The following is a 27,273-nucleotide window of genomic DNA, read 5'->3' as shown; positions in this document are numbered from 1 at the left end:
CCCCAACCCCGCACCGCCCGCTTCTACCTCCTTCCCAAAATCCACAAACCTGACTGCCCTAGTCGACCCATTGTCTCCGCCTGCTCCTGCCCCACTGAACTTATCTCCACCTATCTCAACTCCATTTTCTCCCTCTTAGTCGAGGAACTCCCTACCTACGTCCGTGACACCACCCACGCCCTCCACCTCCTCCAGAACTTCCAATTCCCCGGTCCCCAACACCTCATCTTTACCATGAACGCCCAGTCCTTATACACCTGCATTCCCCATATAAATGGCCTAAAGGCCCTCCGCTTCTTCCTGTCCCGCAGGCCCGACCAGTCCCCCTCCACTGACACCTTCATCCGCTTAGCCCAACTCGTCCTCACCCTCAACAACTTCTCTTTCAATTCCTCCCACTTCCTACAGACAAAGGGGGTGGCCATGGGTACCTGCATGGGCCCAAGCTATGCCTGCCTGTTTGTAGGTTACGTGGAACAATCCTTCTTCCGTACCTACACTGGCCCTAAACCCCATCTCTTCCTCCGTTACATTGGTGACTGTATCGGCGCCGCCTTGTGCTCCCACGAGGAGCTCGAACAGTTCATCCACTTCACCAACACTTTCCACCCTAACCTTAAGTTCACCTGGACCATCTCTAACACCTCTCTCACCTTCCTGGACCTCTCTGTCTCCATCTCGGGCAATCACCTAGAAACCGATATCCATTTCAAGCCCACCGACTCCCACAGCTACCTAGAATACACCTCCTCCCACCCACCTTCCTGCAAAAATGCCATCCCCTATTCCCAATTCCTTCGCCTCCGCCGCATCTGCTCCCAGGATGAGGCATTCCACTCCCATACATCTCAGATGTCCTCGTTTTTCAAGGACCGCAACTTCCCCCCCTCAGTGGTCGAGAACGCCCTCGACCGTGTCTCCCGCATTTCCCGCAACTCATCCCTCACACTCCGTCCCCGCAATAACAACCAAAACAGAATCCCCCTCGTCCTCACGTACCACCACACCAACCTCCGGATCCAACGCATCATCCTCCGACACTTCTGCCATCTGCAATTCGACCGCACCACCAAAGACATTTTTCCCTCCCCACCCTTATCTGCTTTCTGGAGGGACCACTCCCTCCGTGACTCCCTTGTCCGCTCCACACTCCCCTCCAGCCCCACCACACCCGGCACTTTTCCCTGCAACTGCAGGAAGTGCTACACCTGCCCCTACACCTCCCCCTCTCCCCCATCCCAGGCCCCGAGAAGACTTTCCACATCAAGCAGATGTTCACCTGCACATCTGCTAATGTGGTATACTGCTGTTCCCTTTGTGGCCTCCTCTACATCGGGGAAACCAAGCGGAGGCTTGGGGACCGCTTTGCAGAACACCAATGCTCGGTTCGCACTAAACAACTGCACCTCCCAGTCACGAACCATTTCAACTCCCCCTCCCATTCCTCAGACGACATGTCCATCCTAGGCCTCCTGCAGTGCCACAACGATGCTACCCGAAGGTTGCAGGAACAGCAACTCATATTCCGCTTGGGAACCCTGCAGCCCAATGGTATCAATGTGGACTTCACAAGCTTCAAAATCTCCCCTCCCCCTACCGCATCCCAAAACCAGTCCAGCTCATCCCCGCCTCCCTAACCTGTCCTTCCTCCCACCTATCCCCTCCTCCCACCTCAAGCCCCACCCCCATCTCCTACCTACTAACGTCATCCCGCCCTCTTGACCTGTCCGTCCTCCCTGGACTGACCTATCTCCTCTCTACCTCCCCACCTACACTCACCTTTACTGGCTCCATCCCCGCCTCTTTGACCTGTCTGTCTCCTCTCCACCTATCTTCTCCTCTATCCATCTTCTATCCGCCTCCCCCTCTCTCCCTATTTATTTCAGAACCCCCTTCCCCTCCCCCATTTCTGAAGAAAGGTCTAGGCCCGAAACGTCAGCCTTCCTGCTCCTCTGATGCTAGTTGGCCTGCTGTGTTCATCCAGCTCTACACCTTGTTATCTCAGATTCTCCAGCATCTGCAGTTCCTACTTTCTCTGAAGCATTCTGGTAAAACTCTTCTGTACCCTTGCCAAAGTCTCCACATCCTTCCTGTAATGTGGTGACCAGAATTGAATGCAACACTCTAAGTGTGAGCTAATCAAAGTCTTATAAAGCTGCGACATGACGTCCTGACTCTTGTACTCAATTCCCCAACCAATAAAGGCTAGCATGCCATACACCTTCTTTACTACCCTACTCACTTGCATGGCCACTTTCAGGGAGCTATGGACTTAAAACCCAAGATCCCTCTGTATATCAGTGCTGTTCAGGGTCCTGCCATTAACAGTATACTTTTCCTCAACATTTGATCCCCCAAAATGCAGTACCTCACCCGTACCCAGATTAAACTCTATCTGCAATTTCTTCACCCATATCTTCAACTGATCTATATCCTGCTGTATCTTTTGACAACCTTCTACACATCTACCGCTCTACCTTTGTATCACCTGCAAACTTACTAACCCACTCCTTGACATTTTCATCCAAGTCATTTGTATATAACAAACAACAGAGGTCCCAGTACGGATCCTTGCTAAATACCACAAGTCACAGACCTACAGGCTGAAAAACACCCTTCAACCACTAGTCCCTGCCTTCTATGGGCAAGCCAATTCTGAATTCACGCAGCCAAGTTACCATGGATCCTATGCATCTTAATCTTCTGGATGAGCCTACCATGAGGAACCTTGTTGAAAGCTTTACTAAAATCCATGCAGACAACATCCACTGCTGTACCCTCATCTGGTTCCTCCTCAAAAAATTCAATCAAGTTAGTAAGACATGACCTGCCCTGAACAAAGCCATGCTGACCATCCCTAATTAGGCCATGTTCTTCTAAATGCATGTAAATCCTATCCCTAAGAGTTCTGCCCAATAGCTTCCCAACTACCAATGTGAGACTCATTGGTCTACAGTTTCCTGGATTATTCCCGTATCCCTTCTTGAACAGAGGAAAAACATCAGCATCTCACTAGTCCTGTGGGACCTCTCCAGTGGCTAATGAGGGTACAAAGATCTTGGTCAAGGCCCCAGCAGTCTCCTCTCTTGTCTCTCTCAATAATCTGGGGTAGATACCATCAGGCCCTGGGGACTTAACCACCTCAATGCACTTCAAGAAATCCAACACCACTTCTTTCTTTATCTCAAAATGCCGTAGTCTGTTGGCATGCTCCACACAAATCTTACTATCCTCCATATCCTTCTCCTGGGTGAATACTGATGCAAAGTACTCATTTAGGATCTCACCCACATCCTCTGCCTCCAAGCAGAAGTTCCCTCCTTTATCCTTGAGTGGTCCTACCTTCTCCCTAGTAATCTTCTTGTTTTTAATGTATGTATGGAATGCCTGGGATTCTCTTTAACCCTACTTGCCAAGGTCGTTTCATGGTAACTTCTTGCTCTCCTACTTCCCTGCTTGAGTACTTTCCGTCTTTCTTGAGATTCCTCACAGGCCTTGTCTGATTTTAGCTTCCCAAACCATACATATATTTCTTTCTACCTTTTGACTAAATCCACAACCTCCCTCGCTATCCAAGGGTCCCTTATCTTGCCATCCGTGTCCTTCCACCTTACTGGAATATTCTGATCCTAAAATCTCATCAGCAGGCCTTTAAACAATTCCCACATGCCAAATGTGAACTTGCCTGATAAACACTCCCAATTAACACTCCCTAGCTCCTGTCTAATACTGACATAATTTGCCCTCCCCCAATTTAGTACTTTGCCACAAAGTCCTGACTTATCCTTATTCGTAACTACCTTAAAACTTAAGGACTTATGATCATTTTTTCTAGAATGCTCTCCCACTGAAAGGTCAGTCACCTGGCCAGTCTCATTAGCCAGTACAAGATCCAGTATGGGCCCTCCTCTAGTTGGCCTACCACATACTGTTTCAAGAAACCCTCTTGGATGCACTTAACAAATTCTGCCTTGTCTAAGCCTCTTGCTTTAAGGGAGTCCCAGTCAATATTGAGTAAGTTAATGTCCTTCATCAGAGGTGTATAGAGTAAACAGGGATACAATGTATAAAACTGGTCAAGCCACAACTGGAGTATTGTCTGCAGTTCTGGTCACCACATTACAGGACAGGCATAATTGTTCTGGAGAGATTGCAGAGAAGATTTATAGAAAGTTGCCAGGACTGGAAAATTGTAGATATGAGGAGAGATTGGAGAGGTTTAGTTGGTTTTCCTTGTATGATTGAGATATCCAAAATTGTGAGGGGTAGAGATAGAGCAGACAGGAGAAATCTATTTCCCTTGGCAGAGAGTTCAAAAACTAGGGGTCACAGATTCAAGCAAAGTTTCAGAAGCTTTAGAGGGGACGTGAGGAAAAACTTATTTACACAAAAGGTGGCGTGTGTCTGGAATTCACTGCCTCAGTTGGTGGTGGAGGCAAAGACCCCAAACACTTCTAACAAGTACCTGGATCTGCACCTTAAGTGCTGTAAGCTGCAATGACATGGGCCGTGTAAAGGAAAATGAGATTGGAAAGGTCTTTTGGTTAGCATGGATAAGGTAGACCTAATGGCTCACTGCTATGCTGTATCATTTGAGTGGTTCTAAATTTGCAGTTCACAGATCACTCTAGCATTTTCCTTCTGCTGTTCCAATGTGGTCCTCCTATTGTGGCTTCAACAGAACTAGAAGCAAGCTACATGTATCTATATTCTAATTGTTCATATGGTCTGACTGAGATTCCCTAGATTTGGGAAGCCAGGAAGATTCTGCTGAAAATTGTCTCACTTGTACCTGTGCAAAACTGACAAGACCATCAGGACAGGAAATAGTTTTTGGGAGTCTGAATATGAGGGGAGGATGCAAGGGTCAGATGTGGAAATTCATTTTTCCTATCATGGCCTACCATACTCTGTGCTAGCTGGAGAGCAATTTGCTTCACTGAGTGAAGCACAGATGGTATTTTTATTAACCAGTCTACATGTGGAACCTTGTCGAATACCTTGCTGACGTCCATATGAACAACGTCCACCGCTCTGCCTTCATCAATCCTCTTCAACACTTCTTCAAAAAACTCAATCAAATTATTAAGACGTGATTTCCGTGTTGACTACCCTTCATCAATCCTTGCCTTTGCAAATACATGTAAATCCTGTCACTCAGAATCCTCTCCAACAACTTGATGTCAGGCTCACCGTTCTATAGTTCTCTGGCTTTTCCTTACTACCTGTCTTAAATAATGACACCATGTTAGCCAATCTCCAGTCTTCTGGCCCCTCACCCTTGGCTATAGATGATTTAAATATCTCAGCAAGGGATCCAGCAATCACTTTCCTGGCTTCCCATAAAGTTCTAGGGTACACCTGATCCAGTCCTGGGGATTTATCCATCTTTAGGCATTTTAAGACATCTATCACCTCTTCCTCTGTAATACAGACACTTTTCAAGAAATCACTATTTATTTTCCCAAGTTCTCTGGCTTCCATATCATCTCCACAGTAAATACTGATCCAAGATACTCGTTAAATATCTCACCCATCTCACCACACAAAGGGACCCTATTCTCTCCCTAATTACTCTTTTGTCCTTAATGTATCTGTAGAAACCCTCTGTTGGCCACAGATGCTGAGCCTTGGAGAGTATTGATGGAGAGGAAGTTCAGCAGGAGTAGAAAACATTTAAGGTTTTGCTGCCCTTTCCATGTGCACTACATGTGACTGGAGACAGAATTGTGAGTGCCAGTGATTCTTAGGTCTTTGTGATGATGTTCATGGGAGAAAAACTGGTCTTCTGTAGGAAACATTGAATAAGTCATTGAGCCAGGTGCATGCTCTCACTAACAGGTTAGAGCACATGGAATGCAAGAAGAACTAGCCATTTGGATACAAAATTGTCTAGAGGGTAGGAGACAAAGGGTGATGGTGGAGGGATGCTTTTTGGACTGGAGGCCTGTGACCAGTGGTGTGCTGCAGGGATCAGTACTGGGTCCACTGCTTTTTGTCATCTATATGAATGATTTGGAGGAATGGTTAGTAAATTTGCAGATGACACCAAAATTGGTGGTGTAGTGGACAGCTGAGAAGGTTACCTCAGAGTACAACAGGACCTTGATCTGATGGGCTGAGGAGAGGCAGATGGAGTTTAGTCTAGATAAATGTGAGGTGCTACATTTTGATAAGGAAAATTGGGGCAGGATTTATACACTTAATGGTAAGGTGCTGGGGAGCATTGCCTAAGAAAGGAACTTTGGAGTGCGTGGTCATAGTTCCTTGAAAATGGAGTCACAAGTAGACAAGGTAATGAAGAAGGTATTTAGCATGCTTGCCTGAATTGGTCAGTACATTGGAAATTGGAGTTGGAAGGTCATGCTGTGGCTGTACAGGGCATTGGTTAGGCCACTTCTGGAATACTGCGTTCAGTTTTGGTTCCCCTGTTATAGGAAGGATGTTGTGAAACTTGAAAGGGTTCAGAAAAGATTTACAAGGATGTTGCCAGAGTTGGAGGGTTTGTGTTATAGGGAGAGGCTGAATAGGTTGGGGCTATTTTCTCTGGAGCATGGCAGTTTGAGGGGTTTATAAAATCATGAGGAGCATGGATAGAGTGAATACTCAAGGTCTTTTCCCCAAGGTAGGAGAGTTCAAAACTAGAGGTTTAAGATGAGAGGGGAAAGATTTAAAAGGAACCTAAGAGGCGACTTTTTCAAGCAGAGGATGGTGCATATATGGAATGAACTGCCAGAGGAAGTGGCGGAGGCTGGTAGAATTACAATATCTAAAGGGCATCTGGATGGGTACTTGAATAGGAAGCATTTGGAGGGATATGGCCAAATGCTAGCAAATGGGACTAGATTAATTTAGGATATCTGGTTGGCATGGACGAGTTGGACCGAAGGGCCTGTTTCTGTGCTGTATATCTCTATGACTCTGTGACCACAGGCTGGAGCAACTGCCTGTTTCTGTAACTGTTGCCAAGTGAGGTCTAGCTTACTTATGACTGCGAAACACCATGTGACAGCTATCAACTACCTATCTTGGTGGTCCCAGTAGAGTGTCAAATCTGCCTTGACAAAGGAGAAGTGCTCTCCTTGAAAAAGTTGTATCCTCCTCCCAAAGCCCATGAAGGACCTGAAAGTGATGATCAGCTGGGAACTTGAATTGTTCTCAGCAATTAGATTCCCTGAGCTGTCTTGCTTCCCACTCCCAGGAGTGGCAGAAAATTCCATGCAAGACTCAAGCTGTAATTTAGTTTAAAAGGTAGAATTTGATTTTGAACTTCGTAACTGCAAAAGAAGCTACAAGCTAGTTAAGAATTGACAGTGGCACTGAACTGTCAATCAAACAAAAATAGTTGCATTATTAAGTGTTAATAATGTAGCAAGTCACTGAATTTTCAGTCAAAATGGGGGAATGAGACATAAGCTACATATAAAACTCACCAATGTTTGCTATCACACGCAGTGCTTCATGGACTAAATTAAAAATTTGGTGCAGGTAGAAATTCAGACTAGAGGGAAAGGAAGAACTACTTTACATTTTCTAGTAGCTGTTGAGTGTTATTTTTTGCCTCTGAGCTTGGAGTTTCACCATTTTGAGGAGGGGTAAGATCAAGAGATGGTATGTAGAGATTGGAATGAGGTCAGCCAGGTAGACATCATAGAATATGAGTTCCCTGATTGGGGCTGTTAACTTGGTCCAATCAGGGAGTCCTGGTTGACAGATATAAACAGGAGTGTCAGGGGTTTTGTTCACTATAGAAGCTGGCTCTGAGTTAGTTGAATCAGTGCCATGAACTATGCACGTGTAAATAAAGGATGAGTTGGTGACAGGATACCGGCCTTCATAGAGTTATTTCATAGTGGAAATGTAAAAACTGACATTATGTTTTGGCTAATATTGCCATGGACACTCGTTAACAAGCAATTGGAATGGGACATGGACTGATCATCTGTAGACACCAGATATCATTATGCGTGAATGGGAAAAGATGTCAATGATGAGTAACTTCTGGCTAAAATTAAATAGACAAAAATGGAGGAAGGCAACCATAATCCTGCCCTTCTGAATGATGGTGTAGTGATGCTAGAAAAGGATCACATGTTCAACTAAATCAAAACATGAAAATGATTTTATTGTTCATTACCTTCTATTCATTGATTTTTCAGTTGATTCTGCTTTTTGAATCTTGCCTTCATTCCGTAGTATCTTGGATTCGTCTTTTGCCTGTCATATGAAACAGTGAATTGTGTAATTCCTATAAGCTTTATTTATGTACTATAAAATGAACATAAATGTATGAGTCTGTTGGTATAACATAAAATAGACATCAGACAAGACAAGCTTTTGAATTATCTCTTTAGTAAAACATTTAAGTTTTTTACAAAAAAGGTGATTTTCTAACTGTAAGCTTTTGGGTCAGAATTTTTTTCCTAGGAGGGGAAACAAACTTGGAGTGTTTCTGGGGTAGCAGTAATAAGCCTGATTTTCATGGAGGTAAACTACTGATTGGTTCCACCTCGGGTTTTCACTTTCAGTTAGCAGCCACAGAGACACGAACAGGGAGTGGATGGAAAGGCAGGTGACCCAATATGAAAAAACAATGCTGCAGTCACTTGGAGGAAATGTGGAGCAGGAAAAGCAGAGAACTCAGAGGAACCCCAAGGGGGCAGTGACCACAATACCATAGAATTCACCCTGCAGTTTGAGAGGAAGAAGGTAGAATCAAATGTAATAGTATTACAGAGACAACAAGGTGCAGAGCTGGATGAACACAGCAGGCCAAGCAGCATCATAGGAGCAGAAAGGCTGACGTTTCGGGCCTAGACCCTTCATCAGAAATGGGGGATGGGAAGGGGGTTCTGAAATAAATAGGGAGAGAGGGGGAGGCGGATAGAAGATGGATAGAGGAGAGGATAGGTGGAGAGGAAACAGACAGGTCGAAGAGGCGGGGATGGAGCCAGTAAAGGTGAGTGTAGGTGGGGAGTTAGGGAGGGGATAGGTCAGTCCAGGGAGGATGGGCAGGTCAAGGGGGCGGGATGAGGTTAGTAGGTAGGAGATGGGGGTGCGGCTTGAGGTGGGAGGAGGGGATAGGTGGGAGGAAGAACAGGTTAGGGAGGCGTGGACGAGCTGGACTGGTTTTGGGATGCGGTAGGGGGAGGGGACAACTACTATCTCTAATAGTATTACAATTGAGTAGAGGTAACTGCAAACACATGGGGGAGGGGCTGGCCAGAGTTGATTGGAAGGGCAACCTACCAAAAACAATGGTTGAACAGCAATGGCAGGAATTTCTGGGGTAATTTGGAAGGCACAACAGAAATTTATCCCCAGGAATAAGTAATATATTAAGGGAGAACAAGGCAACTATGGCTGACAAGGGAAATGAGAGACACCATCAAAGCAAAAGAAAAAGCATACAATGTGGTGAAGATTAATAGGAACCCAGAGCTTTGGGAAGTCTTTAAAAACTAGCAGAGGACAAATGTAAAAGTAATAAGGAGGGGGAGAAGATGAAATATGAGAGTAAGCTAGCCAGTAATGTAAAAGAAGATTTCAGCAGTTTTTTTAGGTATATAAAAGAGACAGGCGAGAGTGGACATTGGATCACATGAAAATGAGGTTAGAGCAATAGTAATAGTGAACAAAGAAATGGTGGAAGAACTAAATAGATATTTTGCTTCAACCTTCAACGTGGAAGACGCCAGCAGCATATCAGAACTTCGAGAGAGTCAGGATGCAGAAGTGAGTTTAGTGGCCATCACTAAGGAGAATGTGTTGGGGAAGATGAAAGGTCTAAAGGCAGATGAATCACCCAGTTGGATGGACTACACCCCATATTCAGGAGATAGCTGAGGAGATTCTGGAGTCATTGATGGTGATCTTTCAGGAATTACTGGATTTAGAGAGAGTCCCAGAGGACTGGAAAATGGCTAATGCAACATCCTGTTTAGGTCAGTTAGCATGACCTCAATAGTCGTTAAGATTTTAGAGCTCATTATAGAGTTTGAGATTGCAGAGTACTTGGAAATGTATGTTAAAATTGGGCTAAGTCAGCATGTCTTTGTCAAGGAGAGGTTAAGTCTGACAAACCTGTTTGAATTTTTTGATGAGATAATGAGCAAGTTAGATAAAGGACAGCTGGTGGCTGTGATATATTTGGTTTCCCAGAAGGCCTGAGACAAAGTGCCACATAGAAAGATGCTAAATAAGATAAAAGCCAATGGTGTGAGGGGCAAAGTACTGGCATGATTCGAGGATTTCCTGACCAGCAGAAGGCAGAGAATGGGGATAAAGGGACATTTTTCAGGATAGTGGCCAGTGCAGAGTTCTGCAGTTTTGGGACCATAACTATTCAAATTACATATTAACAATCTGGATGAAGGAACTGACGGAAATATCACTAAGTTTGTGGATGACACAAAGATAGCTGGCAGGGCAGGTAATGTTGAGGAAGCATGGAGGTTGCAGAAGGTCTTAAACAGGCTAGGAGAGTAGGCAAAAAAGTGGCAGATTGAATACAATGTGGAAAAGTGTGAAGTTATGAACTTTAGTGAAAAGAGTTGACTATTTAGACTATATAGACTATTTTCTGAATGGGCAAGGCTTCGTAAATCTGAAGCACAAAGGGAATTGGGAGGCCTACAGGACTTTCTTAAGGTTAACATGCAGATTCAGTTGGTAGTTAAGAAAACAAATGCAATGTTAGCATTCATTTTGCGAGGGCTAGAATACGAGAGCAGGGATATACTGCTTAGACTGTATAAGGCTGTGGTCAGACCATATTTGGAATATTCTCATTAGTTTTGGGCCCAATATCAGGAAGGATATGCTGGCTTTGGAGGAATCCAGAGGAGGTTTACAAGAATCAGACGGTGGCTGAGAGTTATGACAGCGCATTTCTGGAAGACATCACCAACAGTAATCATGACTGTACAAGAGACCTCTGCAGGACACCCTCCATGAGATGGTGAAGAGGGGCTGTGAATCAGAGGGTGGCTGAGAGTCATCACAGTGGAATTCTGGGAGACATCGCTACAGTCGTCATGACTGTACAGGAGACCTCCACAGGACACCTTACATGAGACGGCGAAGAAGGGCAGTGAATCAGAGGGTGGCCGAGAGTCATCGTGGTGGAATTCTGGGAGACGTTGCCACACTGATCACAACTCTACAGCAGGTCAGATAGAACCTGGTGTCAAGGTGTGGTTAAACCTGAAACACTACATTGGTGTTTCCTACTCTACCTCCTCCCTCTGATCAAAAATAAGGGACTCTGTGAGGAATATGACTGGCAAGGTAAAGGTGTACAAGGCTGCAGCCACGAAGAAAGTGAACAGTGTTAGATGGGAAGTGTTGAGTCCTTTGTATGAGAGGTTGTGGTGTGAAGAGGCTGAGAAGGGGTACAGGCTCTTTAACTCCCTTTTTGTCTAGACAGAGGGCAGTAGATAGACAGGCGGCCTGGTGGCTCAATGGTTAGCACTGCTGCCTCACAGCACCAGGGACCTGGGTTCACTTCCACCCTTGGGTGACTGTCTGTGTGGAGTTTGCACATTCTCCCCATGTCTGCATGGGTTTCCTCCAGGAACTCTGGTTTCCTCCCACAGTTCAAAGATGTGCAGGTTAGGTGGATTGGCCATGCTAAATTGCCCATAGTGTTCAGGGATGTGTAGAATAGGTGGGTTATAGGGGGATGGGTCTGGGTGGGATGCTCTGCGGGTCGGTGTGGACTTGTTGGGCCAATAGGGCCTGTTTCCACACTGTAGGGATCTATGATCTATGATCTAGTGGGGATGGCAGTTACAGCAGTGGCATACTCCTCTTGCATGATGTGGGACCAGGGAGACTTGCAGTGGTCCTGGTGGCTACACATGTGAGAAGTGCACCCGGCTACAGCTCCTGGCAGACCGTGTTAGGGAACTGGAGCTGAATGCACTTAGGATCATCCGGGGTGCAGAGAACATCATTGATAAGAGCTATAGTGAAGTGATCACTCCTAAGATGCAGGCTGCAGGTATCTGGGTGACCACCAGAAGAGGTAAGGGGCCAAGGCAGATAATGCAGGATTCCCCTATGGCCATTCCCCTCAAGAAACAGGTATAGTACTTTGGACACCGTTGGCAGGGGGATGACCTTTTCCGGGGCTAGCAGCAGCAGCCATGTCAGTGACACTATAACTGGCTCCGAGGCTTAGAGGGAAAGAGTGCAGTCAGACAGAGCAGCACTGATGGGATACTTAATTGTGAGTGGCAGACAGGAGATTCTATGGCCACAGAAGAGACACCAGGATGGTGTGTCTCCTCCCGGGTGCTAGGGTCAAGGATGTCTCTGAGCGGTTGCAGAACATTCTGAAGGGGGAGGATGAACAGCCAGAGGTCATTGTGCACATCAGTACAAATGACATATGTAGACAAAGGGATGGGGTCCTATGAAATGAGTATAGGGAGTTAGGTAAGAAGTTAAAAAGTAGGACCTCAAGGATAGTGATCTGTGGATTACTCTCAGTGCCACGCACCAGTGAGGATAGAAATAGAAAGATAGGCTAGATGAATGCGTGGCTGAGGAGCTAGTGTAGGAGGCAGAGATTTCAGTTCTCGGATCATTGGGATCTCTTCTGGGGTAGACGTGACCTATTCATGAAGGATGGGTTGCACTTAAACCGGAAGGGGGTCCAATATCTTCACGGGCAGATTTGCTAGTGTTACCCAGGAGGGTTTAAACTAGTTTGGCAGGGAGGTGGGATTCTTAATAAGAGAGGGGCCATGGAGAAGTCAGGGGAAAATACAATAGCCATTAAGAGCAAGTTTAATACTCAGGAAAGCCAGGGGCACAGTAAAAGGAGGGAAAAGACTTCTGGTTTAAAGTGCATTTATTTCAACACACAACACCTGACTGGTAATGCAGATGATCTCAGAGCATGGATTGGCTCTGGAGAATGGTATATTATTGCCATAACAGAAACATGGCTGAGAGAAGGGCAGGACTGGCAGTTCAATGTTCCAGGATACAAAAGCCACAGGTGTGACAGAAGTACAAATAAGCGAGAAGGAGGAATTGTCCTTTTGATAAGGAAAGACATAACGTTAGTGCCTAGAGAGGATATCCTTAAGGAGTCACCAAATGAGGTCATAGCTAGAAACTATATTTAGAAACAAGAAGGGGATGGTCTGTCTTTTGGGACTATATTACAGACCCCCAAACAGCCAGAGGGTACAAGAGGAGCAGATGGGTAGAGAGGTTGCAGATACCTGTAGGAATAATAGAGTAGAATTGGTAGGAGATTTTTCTTTCTCCTGTATTGACTGGGCCACCCAGAGTGTAAAAAGCCCAGGTGGAATGGAATTTGTCAAATGTGTCCAAGAAATTTTCCTAAATCAAAATGTAGAGGGTCGTACTCAGAGAACATCATTGATAAGAGCTATAGTGAAGTGATCACTCCTAAGATGCAGGCTGCAGGTAGCTGGGTGACCACCAGAAGAGGTAAGGGGCCAAGGCAAATAATGCAGGATTCCCCTATGGCCATTCCCCTCAAGAAACAGATATAGTACTTTGGACACCGTTGGCGGGGGGATGACCTTTTCATCACTGGATGTGCAACACTGGATCTCCTCTCAGGAAATAAGGTCGGGCAAGTGACTGATGTGTCAATCGGAGAGCACTTTGGGTCCAGTGACCATAACTCTCTTAGTGTTAACATAGTTATGAAAAAGATAGGACAGGTCCACATGTTAAGGTGCTAAACTGGAGCAGGGCCAATTTTGGGGCCATTAGGCAGGATCAAGCAGAGGTCGATTGGGTGATTCTGTTTGAAGGAAAAGGAATGACTGGCAAATGGGAGGCTTTTAAAAGTGTGATATCAAGAGTCTAGGGACAGGAGAGGGTGTTAGGGTGAATGAAAATGTTGGCAGATTTAAGGATCCCTGACTGATGAGGGACATTGAGGTTCTGGTCAGGAAAAAGAAGAATGCATACTTTGGGTTTAAGCTATCGGGCTCAAGTGAATCCCTACATGATTATAAAAAGTGTAGGAGCACACTGAAGAAGGAAATCAGAAGAGCAAAAAGAGGGTATGAGATGGATCTGGCAGATAAGGTTAAAGATAATCCCAAGAGGGTCGACAGCTATATTAAGATTAAAAGAGTGGCTGGGGAGAGAATAGGTCCCCTGAAAGATCACAGGAAGTAGGGGATATTTTCAATGAATATTCTCGTCAGTGTTTACCGAGGAGAGAATCATGGATGCTAAAGAAATCAGGGAAACAAGTAGGAATGTTTTGGACCACATACACATTGCCAGAGAGGAGGTGTTTGCAACCTTAAAGCGGATTAAGGTGGATAAATCCCCTGGGCCTCAGCAAGACCATCCTCAGATGTTGTGGCAGGCAAGGGAAGAAATTGCAGAGGGCCTTGCAGAGATTCTTGCTTCATCTTTAATCACTGGTAAAGTTCCAGAAGACTGGAGGGTGGCTAATATTGTTTCATTGTTTAAGATAGGTAGCAAAGACAAGCCAGGGAACATCAGGCCAGTTAACCTGACCTCAGTGGTAGGCAAGTTATTGGAGATGATACTGAGGGACAGGATCAACCAACATCTTGGATAGTCAAGGTTGGATTAGGGATAGTCAACATGGATTTGTGTGCGGCAAGTCATGAATGACAAATCTTTTAGAGTTTTTTGAAGAGGTAACCAAGAGGGTTGGATGAGGGTAGGGCAGTGGATGTTGTCTATATGTACCGTAGCAAGGTCCTGCACGGCAGGCTAGTGATGAAAATTAGGTCATGTGGGATCCAGGGAGAGCCAGCTAATTGGATTCAAAATTAGCTCGACAGTAAGAAGCAGAGAGTGATGGTTGAAGGTTGTTTCTTGGACTGGAGGCCTGTGACTAGTGGTGTGTCACAGGGTCAGTGCTGGGACCTTTGTTATTTGTTATTTACATAAATATTCTGTACATAAATGTACAAGGCATGATTAGTAAGTTTGTGGATGATACAAGATTAGGAGGTATCGTTGATAGCAAGGAAGGTGATCAAAAATTACAGAGGGATCTTGATCAGATGGGGAAGTGGGCTGAGGATTGACAAATACAACTCAATACAGATAAATGTGAGGTGTTGCACTTTGGAAAGTCAAACCAAGGTAGAAGTTATTCTGTAAATGGTAAGATCCTGAGGAGTGTTGTGGAACAGAGGGACGTAGGAGTACAAGTACACATTTCGTTGAAAGTGGCATCACAGGTGGACAGGGTGGTGAAGAAGGCATCTAGCATGCTAGCCTTTATTTGTTGAGGTACTGAGTATAGGAGTTGGGACGTTATGCTACAGTTGTATAAGTTGTTGGTGAGGCCACACTTGAAGTATTGTGTACAGTTTTGGTCACCCTGTTATAAGAAGGACATAGTTAAACTGGAAAGTATTCAAAGAAGATTTATGAGGATGTTGCCAGGACTAGTCCGCCTGAGTTCTAGGGGGACGTTGGCCAGGAAAAGACTTTATTCCTTGGAACGTAGGAGAATGAGGGGTGATTTTGTGATCTTATTGAAGTGTAAAAATCATGAGGGGCATAGATAGGATGAATGCATATAGTCCTTTTCCCAGGGCTGGGGAATTGAAAACTAGAGGGCATAGGTTTAGGTGAGGGGGGATAGATTTAAGAAGGACCTGAGGGGCAACTTCTTCATGCAGAGAGTGCTGTGTATATGGAAATGGGCTGCCAGAGAAAGTGATTGAGGCAATTACAATAACAACATTTAAAAATCATTTGGATGAGTACAAGGATGGGAAGTGTTTAGAGGGATATGGACCAAATGCGTGTAATTGGACTAGCTGAGTGGGCACCATGGTCTGCATGGACCAGTTTGGGCCGAAGGGCCTGTTTCCATGCTGCATTACTCTATGACACTATGACTCTAATGATCCCAGGAATGAATGGCATGTATTATGAGAAGCAATTGTGTACTTTGTAATATGGACATTTTTCAAGTTCTCGTTATTTATTTCCCTACGTTCTCTACCTTCCATATCCTTCTCCACAGTAAAACTGATGCAAAATTCTCATTTAGTTTTCCCCTCCTTCTCCTGCAGTTCCCCACATTGCTGATCTTTAAGGGGCCCTATTTTCTCCCTTGTTACTCATTTGTCCTTATAGTATTTGTAGAATCCCTTTGGATCCTCCTTAACCGTATTTGTCAAAGCTATCTCATGTCCTCTCTTTGTCCTCTTGACTTCCCCCTTAAGCTGAATAGGCTGGGGCTATTTTCCCTGAAGTGTTGGAGGCTGAGAAGTAAGCTTTATTGAGGTTTATAAAATCATGAGGGGCATGGATAGGATGAATAGCCGAGGTATCTAAGGTTTTGGAGTAGATCTGTAGCTCGGGTTGCGGGTGCTGAAGTTGGTTGGCTTGCAGAGCTGGTTTGTTGTTCCGCAGACATTTCGTTACCGTGCTTGGTAACATCCTCAGTGCAGCAGAATAGCCGAGGTCTTTACCCTGGAGTGGCGGAGTCCAAACTAGAGGGCATAGGTTTAAGGTGAGAGGGAAAGATTTAAAAGGGACCTAAGGGGCAACTTTTTCACGCAGAGGGTGGTGCGTCTATGGAATAAGCTGCCAGAGGAGGTGGTGGAGGCTCGTACAATTACAACATTTAAAAGGCATCTGAATGGGTATATGAATAGGAGGGCTTTAGAGACATTTGGGCCAAATGCTGGCAAATGGGACTAGATTAATTTAGGATACCTGGTCGGCATGGACAAGTTGGACCGAAGGGTCGGGTTGTGTGCAGTACAACTCTATGACTCTGGGTGTGGAGTTTAGAAGGATGAGAAGAATCTCATTGAAACTTACAAAATACTGAGAGATCTGGATACAGTGGATGTGGAGAAGATGATATCACTAGTAGGAGAGACTCGGGCCTGATGGCACAACCTCAGAACGAAGGCACCACCCTTTAGAACTGAAATGATGAAGAATTTCTTCAGGCACAGCGTGGTGAATTTGTGGAACTCATTGCCACAGAAGACTGCGGAGATCAAGACATTGAGTAATTAAGACAGAGATAGATAGGTTCTTGATCAAAGTGAATCAAAGGTTATGGAGGAAGGGTAGGAGAATGGGTTTGAGAAACAAATGGCAGAGCAGACTCAATGGGCCAAATGATCTAATTCAACTCCTATATCTTATGGTATTATGGTTTCTGACACCAACCAAGATGCAGTCAGTGAGGAAGAGATGGAATGGGAGAGCCACCCTACCAGAACAGCCGACAGAGAAGTGGTGGAGACAGTAAACAGACAGAATGGGGTCTGAAGGAAAGCAGTCTACTGCCAGCAGTAGTTCAATGGTCTTATTTGCTTTGACATGGTGCGTGCAAAACCAGATCCTCATGACATGCTTCCGAATATTCAGATATAACATGCATATTAGCTGAGAAACCCAATGGTGCATGCTGCTTTTGGGCAAGGGAGCAGAGACTGTCTAGGGCATGATTCCACAGCAAGACTTAAAGCTACAGGGCTTGAGGACAAGCCAGCACCAAAACACATGGCTTCTTATGTAAATGAGCTAATGGCTCTGGTAGTAAATTTCACTGGGTCTTTAACCTTCACTTGTTTGTTCTTATAGGATAAACAGGCTCATAATAGTACAGTTTTCTTTGGAAAGAGGGAGGCTGAAGGACAACCTGATTGAGTTGTACAAAATTATGAGAGGCACAGATAGGGTTTGATAGTCAGAGGCTTTTTCCCAGGGTTAAAAGGTCAACTACAAGATGGCACAGGCTCAAGGTGAGGAGGGAAAGTTTAGGGGAGAGGTGCGGGGAAAGACTTTTACACAAAGGGTGGTGGGTGCCTGGAACACACTGCCAATGAAGGTGGAGGAAGCAAGCATGTTATCAATGTTTAAGGCATATCTGGACGGACACGTGAGTGGGAGGGGAACAGAGGGATAGAAACCACACATGGACAATAAGTAGCGGGTCTAAATAAGGGTTAGAATCGGTGCATGTTTGGTGGGCTGAAGGGCCTATTCCCATGCTGTATTGAATTGTATTGTATATAATTGTATTATACTTGTCAGCCCAAGCCTGAATGTTATCCAGATCTAGTTGCAAATGAAAATGGACTGCTTCAGTATCTGAGAAGCCATGAATAGTGCTGAACATTGTGTGACCATCAGTGAACATATCCTACTTCTGACCATACAATGGAGGGAAGGTCAATGATGAATCAGTTGAAGATAGACCTACGGCACAACCTTGAGGAACTACAGCAGAGATGTCCTCCAACAACCACAACCATTTTTCTACATCAGATATGACTCCAGCCAGAGGAGAGTTTTCCCCCTGAGTCCCATTGATTTCTGTTTTGTTGGGGCTCCTTGATGACACACTCAGTGTCAAAGGCAGCTTTGATGTCAAGGGCTGTCACTGTCACCTCTGGAATTGTGTGAGCCAAGGCTGTAATGCGGCCAGGAGTTGAGTCGTACCCAAACTCAGTGTCAGTAAGCAGGTGCTGCTTGATCGCACTTTTGATGACACCTATCACTTTACTGATATCGAGTAGACTGACGTGGTGATAATTGGCTGGCTAAGATTTGTCCTACTTTTTGTGTATAAGACATAACTGGGCAAATTTCCACATTGTCAGGTACCCTGGGGTAGAATTGCTCTTTGGCCTCATTAGACCATAAAACATAGGAGTAAAAGTAGGCTATTCAATCCAACATTTCTGCACCATCATTCAATGAGATTGTCAGATGTAACAATCTGATAAACCTCTACATCCCTCCACAGTAAATAATTTCATAGATTCACTACTATCAAATAAATAGTTCCCCTTCATCTCTGTTTAACTGGGTCACACCTTCCTCTGAGATTATGCCCTCTGGTCCTAGACTCTAATCTGCATTCAGAGAGGTAGGGATGAATCAAAAACAATCAGCATTGTTTTTTAAGAGGAGGTCATGTTTGCAAAGATTTTTGCAAAGAGGTGCTCAGATGTGTGGATAAGGGCTTGGAATTCAACAATGTTTTTGATAAGGTCCTGTGTGCTAGGCTAATAATAAAGCTAAGAGTGTATGGGATCCAAAGAAGTGTGGCAAATTGGATCCACCTTTGGTTGAGTGGCAAGAAGCAGAGGATAGACGAAAAGCAGGACAAATCTAAGCCAGCCAATTATCACCACATTAGGTGTTTTTCCAATTGGAAATCTGTGTCAAGTGGAGCTCCACAGGGTTCAGTGTTGGGGCCCTTGCTGTTTGTGGCTTATATAAATGATCTGGACTTGAATGTTGAAGAACTGATCAGTAAGTTCTCAGAAGATACAATAATTGGTGGGGTGGTAAATAGTGAGAACGATACCCTTAGACTGTAGGAAGATATAGATGGGCTGGCCAGATGGGCGGAATAGAGGCAAATGGAATTTGTCAATAAATGTAAGGTGAATCACTTGGACAGAACAAACAAGGCAAGGAATTGCATGATGAATGGTAGACCCTGGGAAGCACAGACCGTCAGAGTGACCTTGGTATGCATTAACAACAGTCCTTGAAGGTATTAGGACAATTGGATAAAGTGGTTAGATGGCATAAGGGATACTTGTCTTCATTAGTCATGGCAAAGTATTTAAGAGCCGAGAGGTTACTGAAATTGTATAAAACACTGGTTAGGCCAAACCTAGAGTACTATGTGCGGTGCTGGAATTGACATTAAATCACAGAATCCCAACAGTGTGGAAGCAGGACAATCAGTCCATCAAGTCCACAATGACCCTCCGAAGAGCATCACACCCAGGTCCACCCTCTACCCTATCCCTGTACGTCTACATTCCCCACGGCCAATCCACCTAACCTACACATTATAGGAGGGATGTGATAGCGCTGGAAATGGTGCAGAGGAGATTTACCAGGATGTTGCCTGGGTTGGAGAGTTTCAGCTTGAAGAGAGATTGGGTAAACTGCATTTGTTTTCCTTCTAGCACAGGAGATTGACAGGGGACATGATTGAGTTGTATGAAATTATGAGAGGCATAGCTAGGTTAGACAGGAAGAAACTTTTCCCCTTGGTGAAGGGATCAATGATTGGGGGCGTCGGTTTAAGGTATGGGGTAGAAAGTTTGGAGAAGATGTGACGAAAAACTGTTTTCACTAAGAGGTGGTGGGAATCTGGAATTCACTGCCAGTAAGAGTGATCAAGGCTGAAACCTTCATAACAGTTTGAAAATATTTAGATGTGCACTTGCAATGCCAAGGCATACAATGGGTCATGTGCTGGAAAATGAGATTACAATTGTTAGGTGGTTGTTTCTAACTGGTGTGGATACAACGGGCTTAAGGGCCTTTTTCTGTGCTGTAGATCTCTATGACGCTCCCACAAGGGAAATAACCACTCACCATTTATGTTGTCAAGCTGTATAAGAATCTTATAAATTTGAATAAGGTTGCACCTCATTCGTCTGAACTGGAATGAGTACAGGCCCAAAATTCTCAACGTCTTAGAGTCATAGTGTCTCATTGTGCAGAAGAGAGGCCCACTGAGTGTGAACTGACAAAAAAAAACCTATCTACACTGATCCCAAGTCGATCAGGATCCCTCAACTTCCTGTACTCTGAAGAAAAGAACCCGGGCCATTCAGCCTCTTTTCACAGCTAAAATTCTCCAGCCAAGGCAACATCCTGGTGAACCTCCTCTGCACTCCATCCAGTGCAATCACACCCTTCCTAAGAATCTTTTATGTTTTTAATAAGGTCAACTCTCATTCAGAGGCCAGTTAGGTCAGTTGGCTGCTTTGCAAAGCAAAATAACAAGGTGGGTTCAATTCCCGCATCAGCTAAAGTAACCATGAAGGACTCTCCTTCTCATCTCCTCCCTCACCTGAGGTGTCATGACCCTCAGGTTAAACCACCAGCATTTATCTCTCTCTAATGAGAGCAGCCTTATGATTCAGTAGGACTATGACATCTTTGCCTTACATTACACAATTACTCCAGCTATGGCCTAACCAAAGTTTTGTACATCTCCTTATCACAGAATCATACAATACAGAAGAAACTCTTTGGCCCATCAAGTCTGTACTGACAGAATGCTACTTTGAATCTGCACTAGCCACACTTTCCAACACTAGGCCCATAGCTTTGAATGTTATGACATTTCAAATACTTATCCAAATATTATTTGAAGGTTGTGAGATTTCCCTCCTCAACTACCCTCCCAGGCAATGCATTCCAGATTCCCACCGTCCCTTGGTGAAAGTAATTTTTTCCTTATTCCACTCCACATACGCACCACTCTCTGCATGAAGACGTTGCCCCTCAGATCCTTCTTAAATCTTTCCCCTGTCATCTTAAACCTATACCCTCTAGTTTTCAACTCCCCATCCCTGGGAAAAACACAATGTGCATTCATCCTATCTATGCCGCTCATGATTTTATACACCGCAATATCTCCTCGTTCCCTCTTTATCTATCCAGTCCAGCCATCTCTGCCCTCATTCCTTCATAATTACCCTTATTTAAGCTCAGTGCAGTTGTTTCTGACCTAGGTTTCTCAATCTCAAACTGATTGCTAAATTTTACCTTATTATGGTCACTGTTTTTAGGAGATGTTTTACTGTTAGACTATTTATTAAATCTGCCTCATTGTACTTTATCAGATCCAAAACAGCCTGATCACTGGATGGATCCACAAAATATTATTCTGAGAATACACTCTATGAACTAATCCTTGTGAGTACTTCTGCCAATTTGATATGGGTCATTGCACACTCAGGTTACTTTAACGAGTGTTGCCTAGTGGCAAAGTCATTTCTAACAGATGTTTTGGGTTTTTACAATCACAGGCTAGTTGCTCACCTATTACCAAGGAGGAATGTTAGATGTTGTTAGAGTCAATCAATTGTTGGGATATATGACCTATATACCTGTTATGACACGTGCAATGAAATTCACACACAAGGTTGTTTATGTGAATAACAATGGCAATCTCAATCACTCCACTACTTATGGTGTGTCACAAAACTCCCACATTGGCAATTTCTGACCGGAAGGTTCCTGATCTACCTCAAATTGGCCTGACCTTATCTGCAAAACCTTGAATAACAGAGCAGTTTCATGCTATTGCTATATAATGGCAACATCGGTGTGGCAGTTTCCACTGATAGAATATGACTATAAAAAGTGCAGGAGCACACTTAAGAGGGAAATCAGAAGAGCTAAAAGACGGTTTGAGATGGATCTGGCAGAGAAGGTTAAAGATAATCCCAAGAGGTTCTATAGAGGTAAAAGGGTGGCTAAGGAGAGAATAAGTCCCCTTAAAGATCAGCATGGCCGTTTATGTGTGCAGCCACAAGAGATGGGGGAGATTTTTTAATGAATATTTCTCCTCAGTGTTTACTGACGATAGAATCATGGATGCTAAGGAAATCAGGGAAACAAGTGGGGATATTTTAGACCGCATACATATTACCAGAGAGGAAGTATCTGCAGCCTTAGATCTCATTAAGGTGGATAAATCCCCTGGGCCTGATCAAGGCCATCCTTGGACGTTGTGGGAGGCTAGAGAAGAAATTGCAGAGGCCCTTGCAGAGATTTTTGCTTCATCTTTAGCCATTGGTGAAGTTTCAGAAGACTGGAGTGTGGCTAATGTTGTTCTGTTGTTTAAGAAAAGTAGCTAAGTCAAGCCAGGGAACAACAGGCCAGTGAGCCTGACATCAGTGGTAGGCAAATGATTGGAGACGATACTGAGGGACAGGATCAACCAAGATTTGGATAGTCAAGGTCTGATTAGGGATAGTCAGCATAGATTTGTGTGCGACAATCATGTCTGACAAATCGTTAGAGATTTTCGAAGAGGTAACCAAAACGATAGATGAGGGTAGGGTCGTGGATGTTGTCTGTATGGATTTTAGTAAGGCCTTTGACAAGGTCCCGCACAGCAGTTTAGTCATGAAGGTCAGGTTGCATGAGATTCAGGTAGAGCTAGCTAATTGGATTCAAAATTGACTCGATGGTAGGAAGGAGAGGGTATTGGTTGAAGGTTGTTTCTCGGATTGGAGGTGTGTGACTAGTGGTGTGCCACAGGGGTTGGTGCTGGAGCCTTTGTTATTTGTTATTACATAAATGATCTGGATGTAAATGTACAAGGCAAGATTATTAAGTTTGCAGATGATACAAAATTAGAAAATATCATTGATAGTAAGGAAGGTTAGAAAAAATTATAGAGGGATCTGGATCAAATGGGGAAGTGGGTTGAGGACTGGCAAATGCAATTCAATACATTTGAGTGAGTATTGTGAGTGTTCAGGGCCAGCGTCTTCCTCTAAGAGTGAAGGACAAGGGCAGAAAGTTCAGGGAACTGGCTGTCCAGAGATATTGAGAGGTTGATAAAGAAAAAGAAAGAATCATACGTTTAGTATAGAGCATTAAAAAGAGAGGCCATTCAGGAATTGAGAGAGTATAAGAAGATGCTTAAAAAAGAAATTAGGAGGGCAAAGAAGAACCACATATCTAATGTCTTTGGCAGATAGGATTAAGGAATATCCAAGGCATTTTATATGCCTTTTAAGAGCAACAGAATTAGTAGGGAAATGGTGAGGACTATTCAGGAACAAAAGAGGCAATCTGCGTGGAGCTAGAGGGCATGGATCAGGTCTTAAATGATCATTTCTCATTTGCATTCACAAAGGGGAAGGACATTGTAGCAAAGATTTCTGTTTGAATGGTGAAGCTCTAGAGCATGGTAAAGTTAACAAGGAGATGTATTAGATGTTTTAGCAGCCATAAAGGTGCATAAATCCCTAGGCCTGATGAGATATATCTGAGGCTGCTATGTGATAGGGTTATGCAAGGCAAGGAAGGCGTTTACTGGGGTCCTGGCAGGGATATTTAATACTTTGCTGGCCACAGGTAAAGGACCAGATGATGGGGGGACTCATTATAAACTTACCTTGTTCAAAAAGGGCAGGAAGGATAGACCAGATAATTACAGACCAGTTAGTCTGATGTCATTGGCAGGGAAATTATTGGAAAAAATTCTGAGGGACAGGATTAATCAACACTTGGAAAAGCAGGTTTTGCTCAGGGATAGCACAAATTTGTTGATCCTGTCTGACCTATTTTAACTGAAAACTTTGTGTGAAAAAGTGACCAAATATATTAATGAGCGTAGTGCAGTCGATGTAGTTTACATTGACTTCAATTAGACCTTTGACAAGGTTCCACGTGGAAGGCTGGTCCAGAAGGTAAGGGCCCATCGGATCCAAGGCAAGTTGGCAAACTAGATCCAAAACTGGCTTCAAAATAGGAGGCAAAGGCGATGGTGGAGGATTGTTTTTATGATTGGAAGCCTGTGACCAGCAGTGTACCATGAGGATGTTATTGTGTACATTTATGACTTGGATGTGAATGTAGCAGGTATAATTAGTAAGTCTGCGGATGATTCAAAAATTCGAGGTGCTGTTGATAGTGAGGACGACGATCTCAGGCTGATATTGATCTGTTGGTAAATTGGCCAGAGCAATCCAGATGGAATTTAATCCTGATAAGTGCAAGGTGATGCAGTTTGAGATTCTAAGGGAAGGATATACACAATGAATGGCAGGTTCAGAGGGAGTACTAAGAAACAAAGGGATCTTGGTGTACAAGTCCATAGATCCCTGAAGGTGACAGCACAGGTAGGTGAAGAAAGTATACTGGATGCTTGCTGCCATTAATCAGAGCAGTGAATATAGGAGCAGGGACATCTTGTTGCAACTTTATAGAGCATTGATTAGGCCACAGATGGAATACTGTATGCAGTTCTGGTTGTCATGCTATTGGAAGTATGTGATTGCATTGGAGAGGGTGCAGATGAGATTCATTAGGATATTGCCTGGGATGGAAAATCTTAGTTAGGAGGAGAGACTGATTAAGCTGGGTTTGTTTTCCCTGGAGCACAGGGGACTGAAGGGGGATCTGATTTGGTTTACAAAATTATCAGAGGCATAGGTAGGGTAGATTGTGAGAATCTTTTCCCCGTGACAGACATGTCTGAGACCAGAAGGCATAAGTTTAGTGACGCGTAAGTGGCTTAGAATTGAACTGAGGAATTTTTTTTTTCACCCAAAGGGTCTCGAATGCACTGCGGAAAGGGTGATGAAGACAGGTACTCTCGCAACATTTAAGAAGCACCTGGGCATTATAGGCTATGGACAAACAGCAGATAAATAAGATTAGTATAGTTTGGTATTTGTTGGTTCACATATATTTGGTGGGCTGAAGGGCCTGTTTCTATGCTGTGTCACTGTAAAACTCTGTACTCAATCTCCGTGACGTGGGACTCTTGTATTAACTCTTTAATGTCTTACTAAAGTAACTCTTTCCAGTTTGGTTGGTCTAACAACTGTCAAGAGTAATAAATGCAGGTTCCTTCAAGGTTAAACAGAGTAACTACAGAGCTGGTTGACAGCAGTGGATTGTTCAGACTATCACTATTTTTATTTTATTTTTCTCAGTTTTGGTTGGGAATGGAGAGTTTCGGTTGAGAATTGAACTTTGAACAGCAGCTTGCTGTAATAAAAAGGACACAAAAGATTGATGTTTGCTGTTGGGAACTAGCCTGGAAGATAATTTTGGTTAATTACTGCTCAAAGAATACTGTTCCTGATTTGGCACCGAGGTGTTGTAATGTTCAGGGACATGCAGCTGGTAGAATGTTGAATTGATCAATCAAGAAAGTACTAGTGAAGGCCAGCCAATGTCAGGGAATGTTGAAAAATAAAGAGAAAACAAAGAGTGAACTGATGCTGACTGGAGTTTTGAACAGGAGGCAGTTTTTGCTTTAGGAGCTGCCGGACTGGGAAGCTGTTTTCTGGTTTTGGTCTTTCTAGCTATTCTCTAGTTATCAACTTATTGAAAGCTCTGGAAAAAATAAGTAAGTTTCCAAAGGTCTGTGGAAGCTGTTTGCATTGACCAGTGACTTCGGAATTCAAGTAAGATCTGCAGTCCTACGTGCTTGTAATGCAATCCAGCATTCATGGATTTTTTTTTTGCTTATTCATTTGTGGGAATGTGGGCTTTGCTGGCTGGCCAGCATTTATTGCCAGTCCCTAGTCGCCATTGAGGAGGTGGTGGTGAGCTGCCTTCTTGAACCGCTGCAGTTCATCTTCTGTGGATTGTCCCACATTGCCAGTAGGGAGAGAATTCCAGGATCTTGACCCAGTGACAGTGAAGGAACAGCAATATATTTCCAAGTCAGGGTGGTGAGTAGCTTGGAGGGGAATTTGAAGGTTGTGGTGTTACCACGTATCTGCTGCCTGTGTCCTTCTAAATGGAAGTGGTTGTGGGTTTGGAAGGTGCTGGCTGAGAATCTTTGTTGAATTTCTGCAGTGCATCTTGTAAATAGCACACACTGCTGCCACTGAGCATCGGTGGTGGAGGGCGTACATGCTTGTGGATATAGTGCCAATCAAGTAGGGTGCTGAGTGTTGTTGGGACTGCACTCATCCAGACAAGTGGTGAGTATTCCATCACACTCCTGACTTTTGCCTTGTAGATGGTGGACAGGCTTTGGGGAGTCACAAGATGTGTTCCTTGAATGCTGTATTCCTAGCCTCTGACCTGCTGTTGTAGCCATTGTGTTTGTGTGATGAGTCCAGTTGAGTTACCAGTCACTTCATGGCCTGTTATTCATCGTTGAAATGGTTATCAAATAAATTACAATTCTTTTAATTTTTTTTTCAATTTATCCCTTAAATGTGCCTGTCTGTCTGCCCGGCAGTTTGAGTGGGGTGTTATTCTCCAGAAAATTGGGCTTAGTTTGTAGATATTAAATAAATTGGCTTATAGTTTACAAAGGCAGAAATTGCTGGAGAAACTGAGCAGGTTTGGCTGCATCTGTGGAGGAAAAGCAAAGTTAACGTTTCAAGTCCAGTAACCCTTCTTCAGAACTCGGAAAAGGTGACTAAATATATATATATTTAATAATACATGCTGTATACAGGGGTTGGGCTTGTAAATAAGTAAATTATAGACGGAGATGGAAAGTTGATGTTTTGTGGTCCTGAAATGTTGACTTTCCTGCTCCTCTGATGCTGCCTGACCTGCTGTGTTCCTCCAGCTCCACACTGTATTGACTCTGACTCCAGCATCTGCAGCTCTTGCTATCACCAAGTAACACAGTTTTTCACCCTTTATAGTCTACCCAGTAGTGCATCATTCTTATCTAAAATTGATTTGTTATCCGGACACTGACAGGTACTATTGTCATAAAGGGCTAAGGAAATTTCTGCTTTTGTTACATGCAATTGATTGTACCAATAC

The 27,273-nt window shown here is 44.1% G+C and overlaps 1 protein-coding gene across 1 annotated transcript in view; it reads right to left on the bottom strand.

The window, feature by feature from the left end:
* The window catches only part of LOC109911274 (microtubule-associated protein 9-like), a 179,344-nt gene that overhangs the window by 104,387 nt on the left and 47,684 nt on the right, over positions 1 to 27,273 (bottom strand). The window contains exon 2 of the mRNA XM_048600419.1: positions 8,138 to 8,217. Coding sequence (XP_048456376.1) covers positions 8,138 to 8,217 — 80 coding nt within the window. The remainder of the gene's footprint in view (positions 1 to 8,137; positions 8,218 to 27,273) is intronic.

Source organism: Rhincodon typus, chromosome 1 (genome assembly GCF_021869965.1).
Source record: "Rhincodon typus isolate 14 chromosome 1, sRhiTyp1.1, whole genome shotgun sequence".
Classification (NCBI taxonomy): domain Eukaryota; kingdom Metazoa; phylum Chordata; class Chondrichthyes; order Orectolobiformes; family Rhincodontidae; genus Rhincodon; species Rhincodon typus.
The sequence above is the reverse complement of the archived record's forward strand: the minus strand, read 5'-3'. Positions and strand labels throughout refer to the sequence as shown.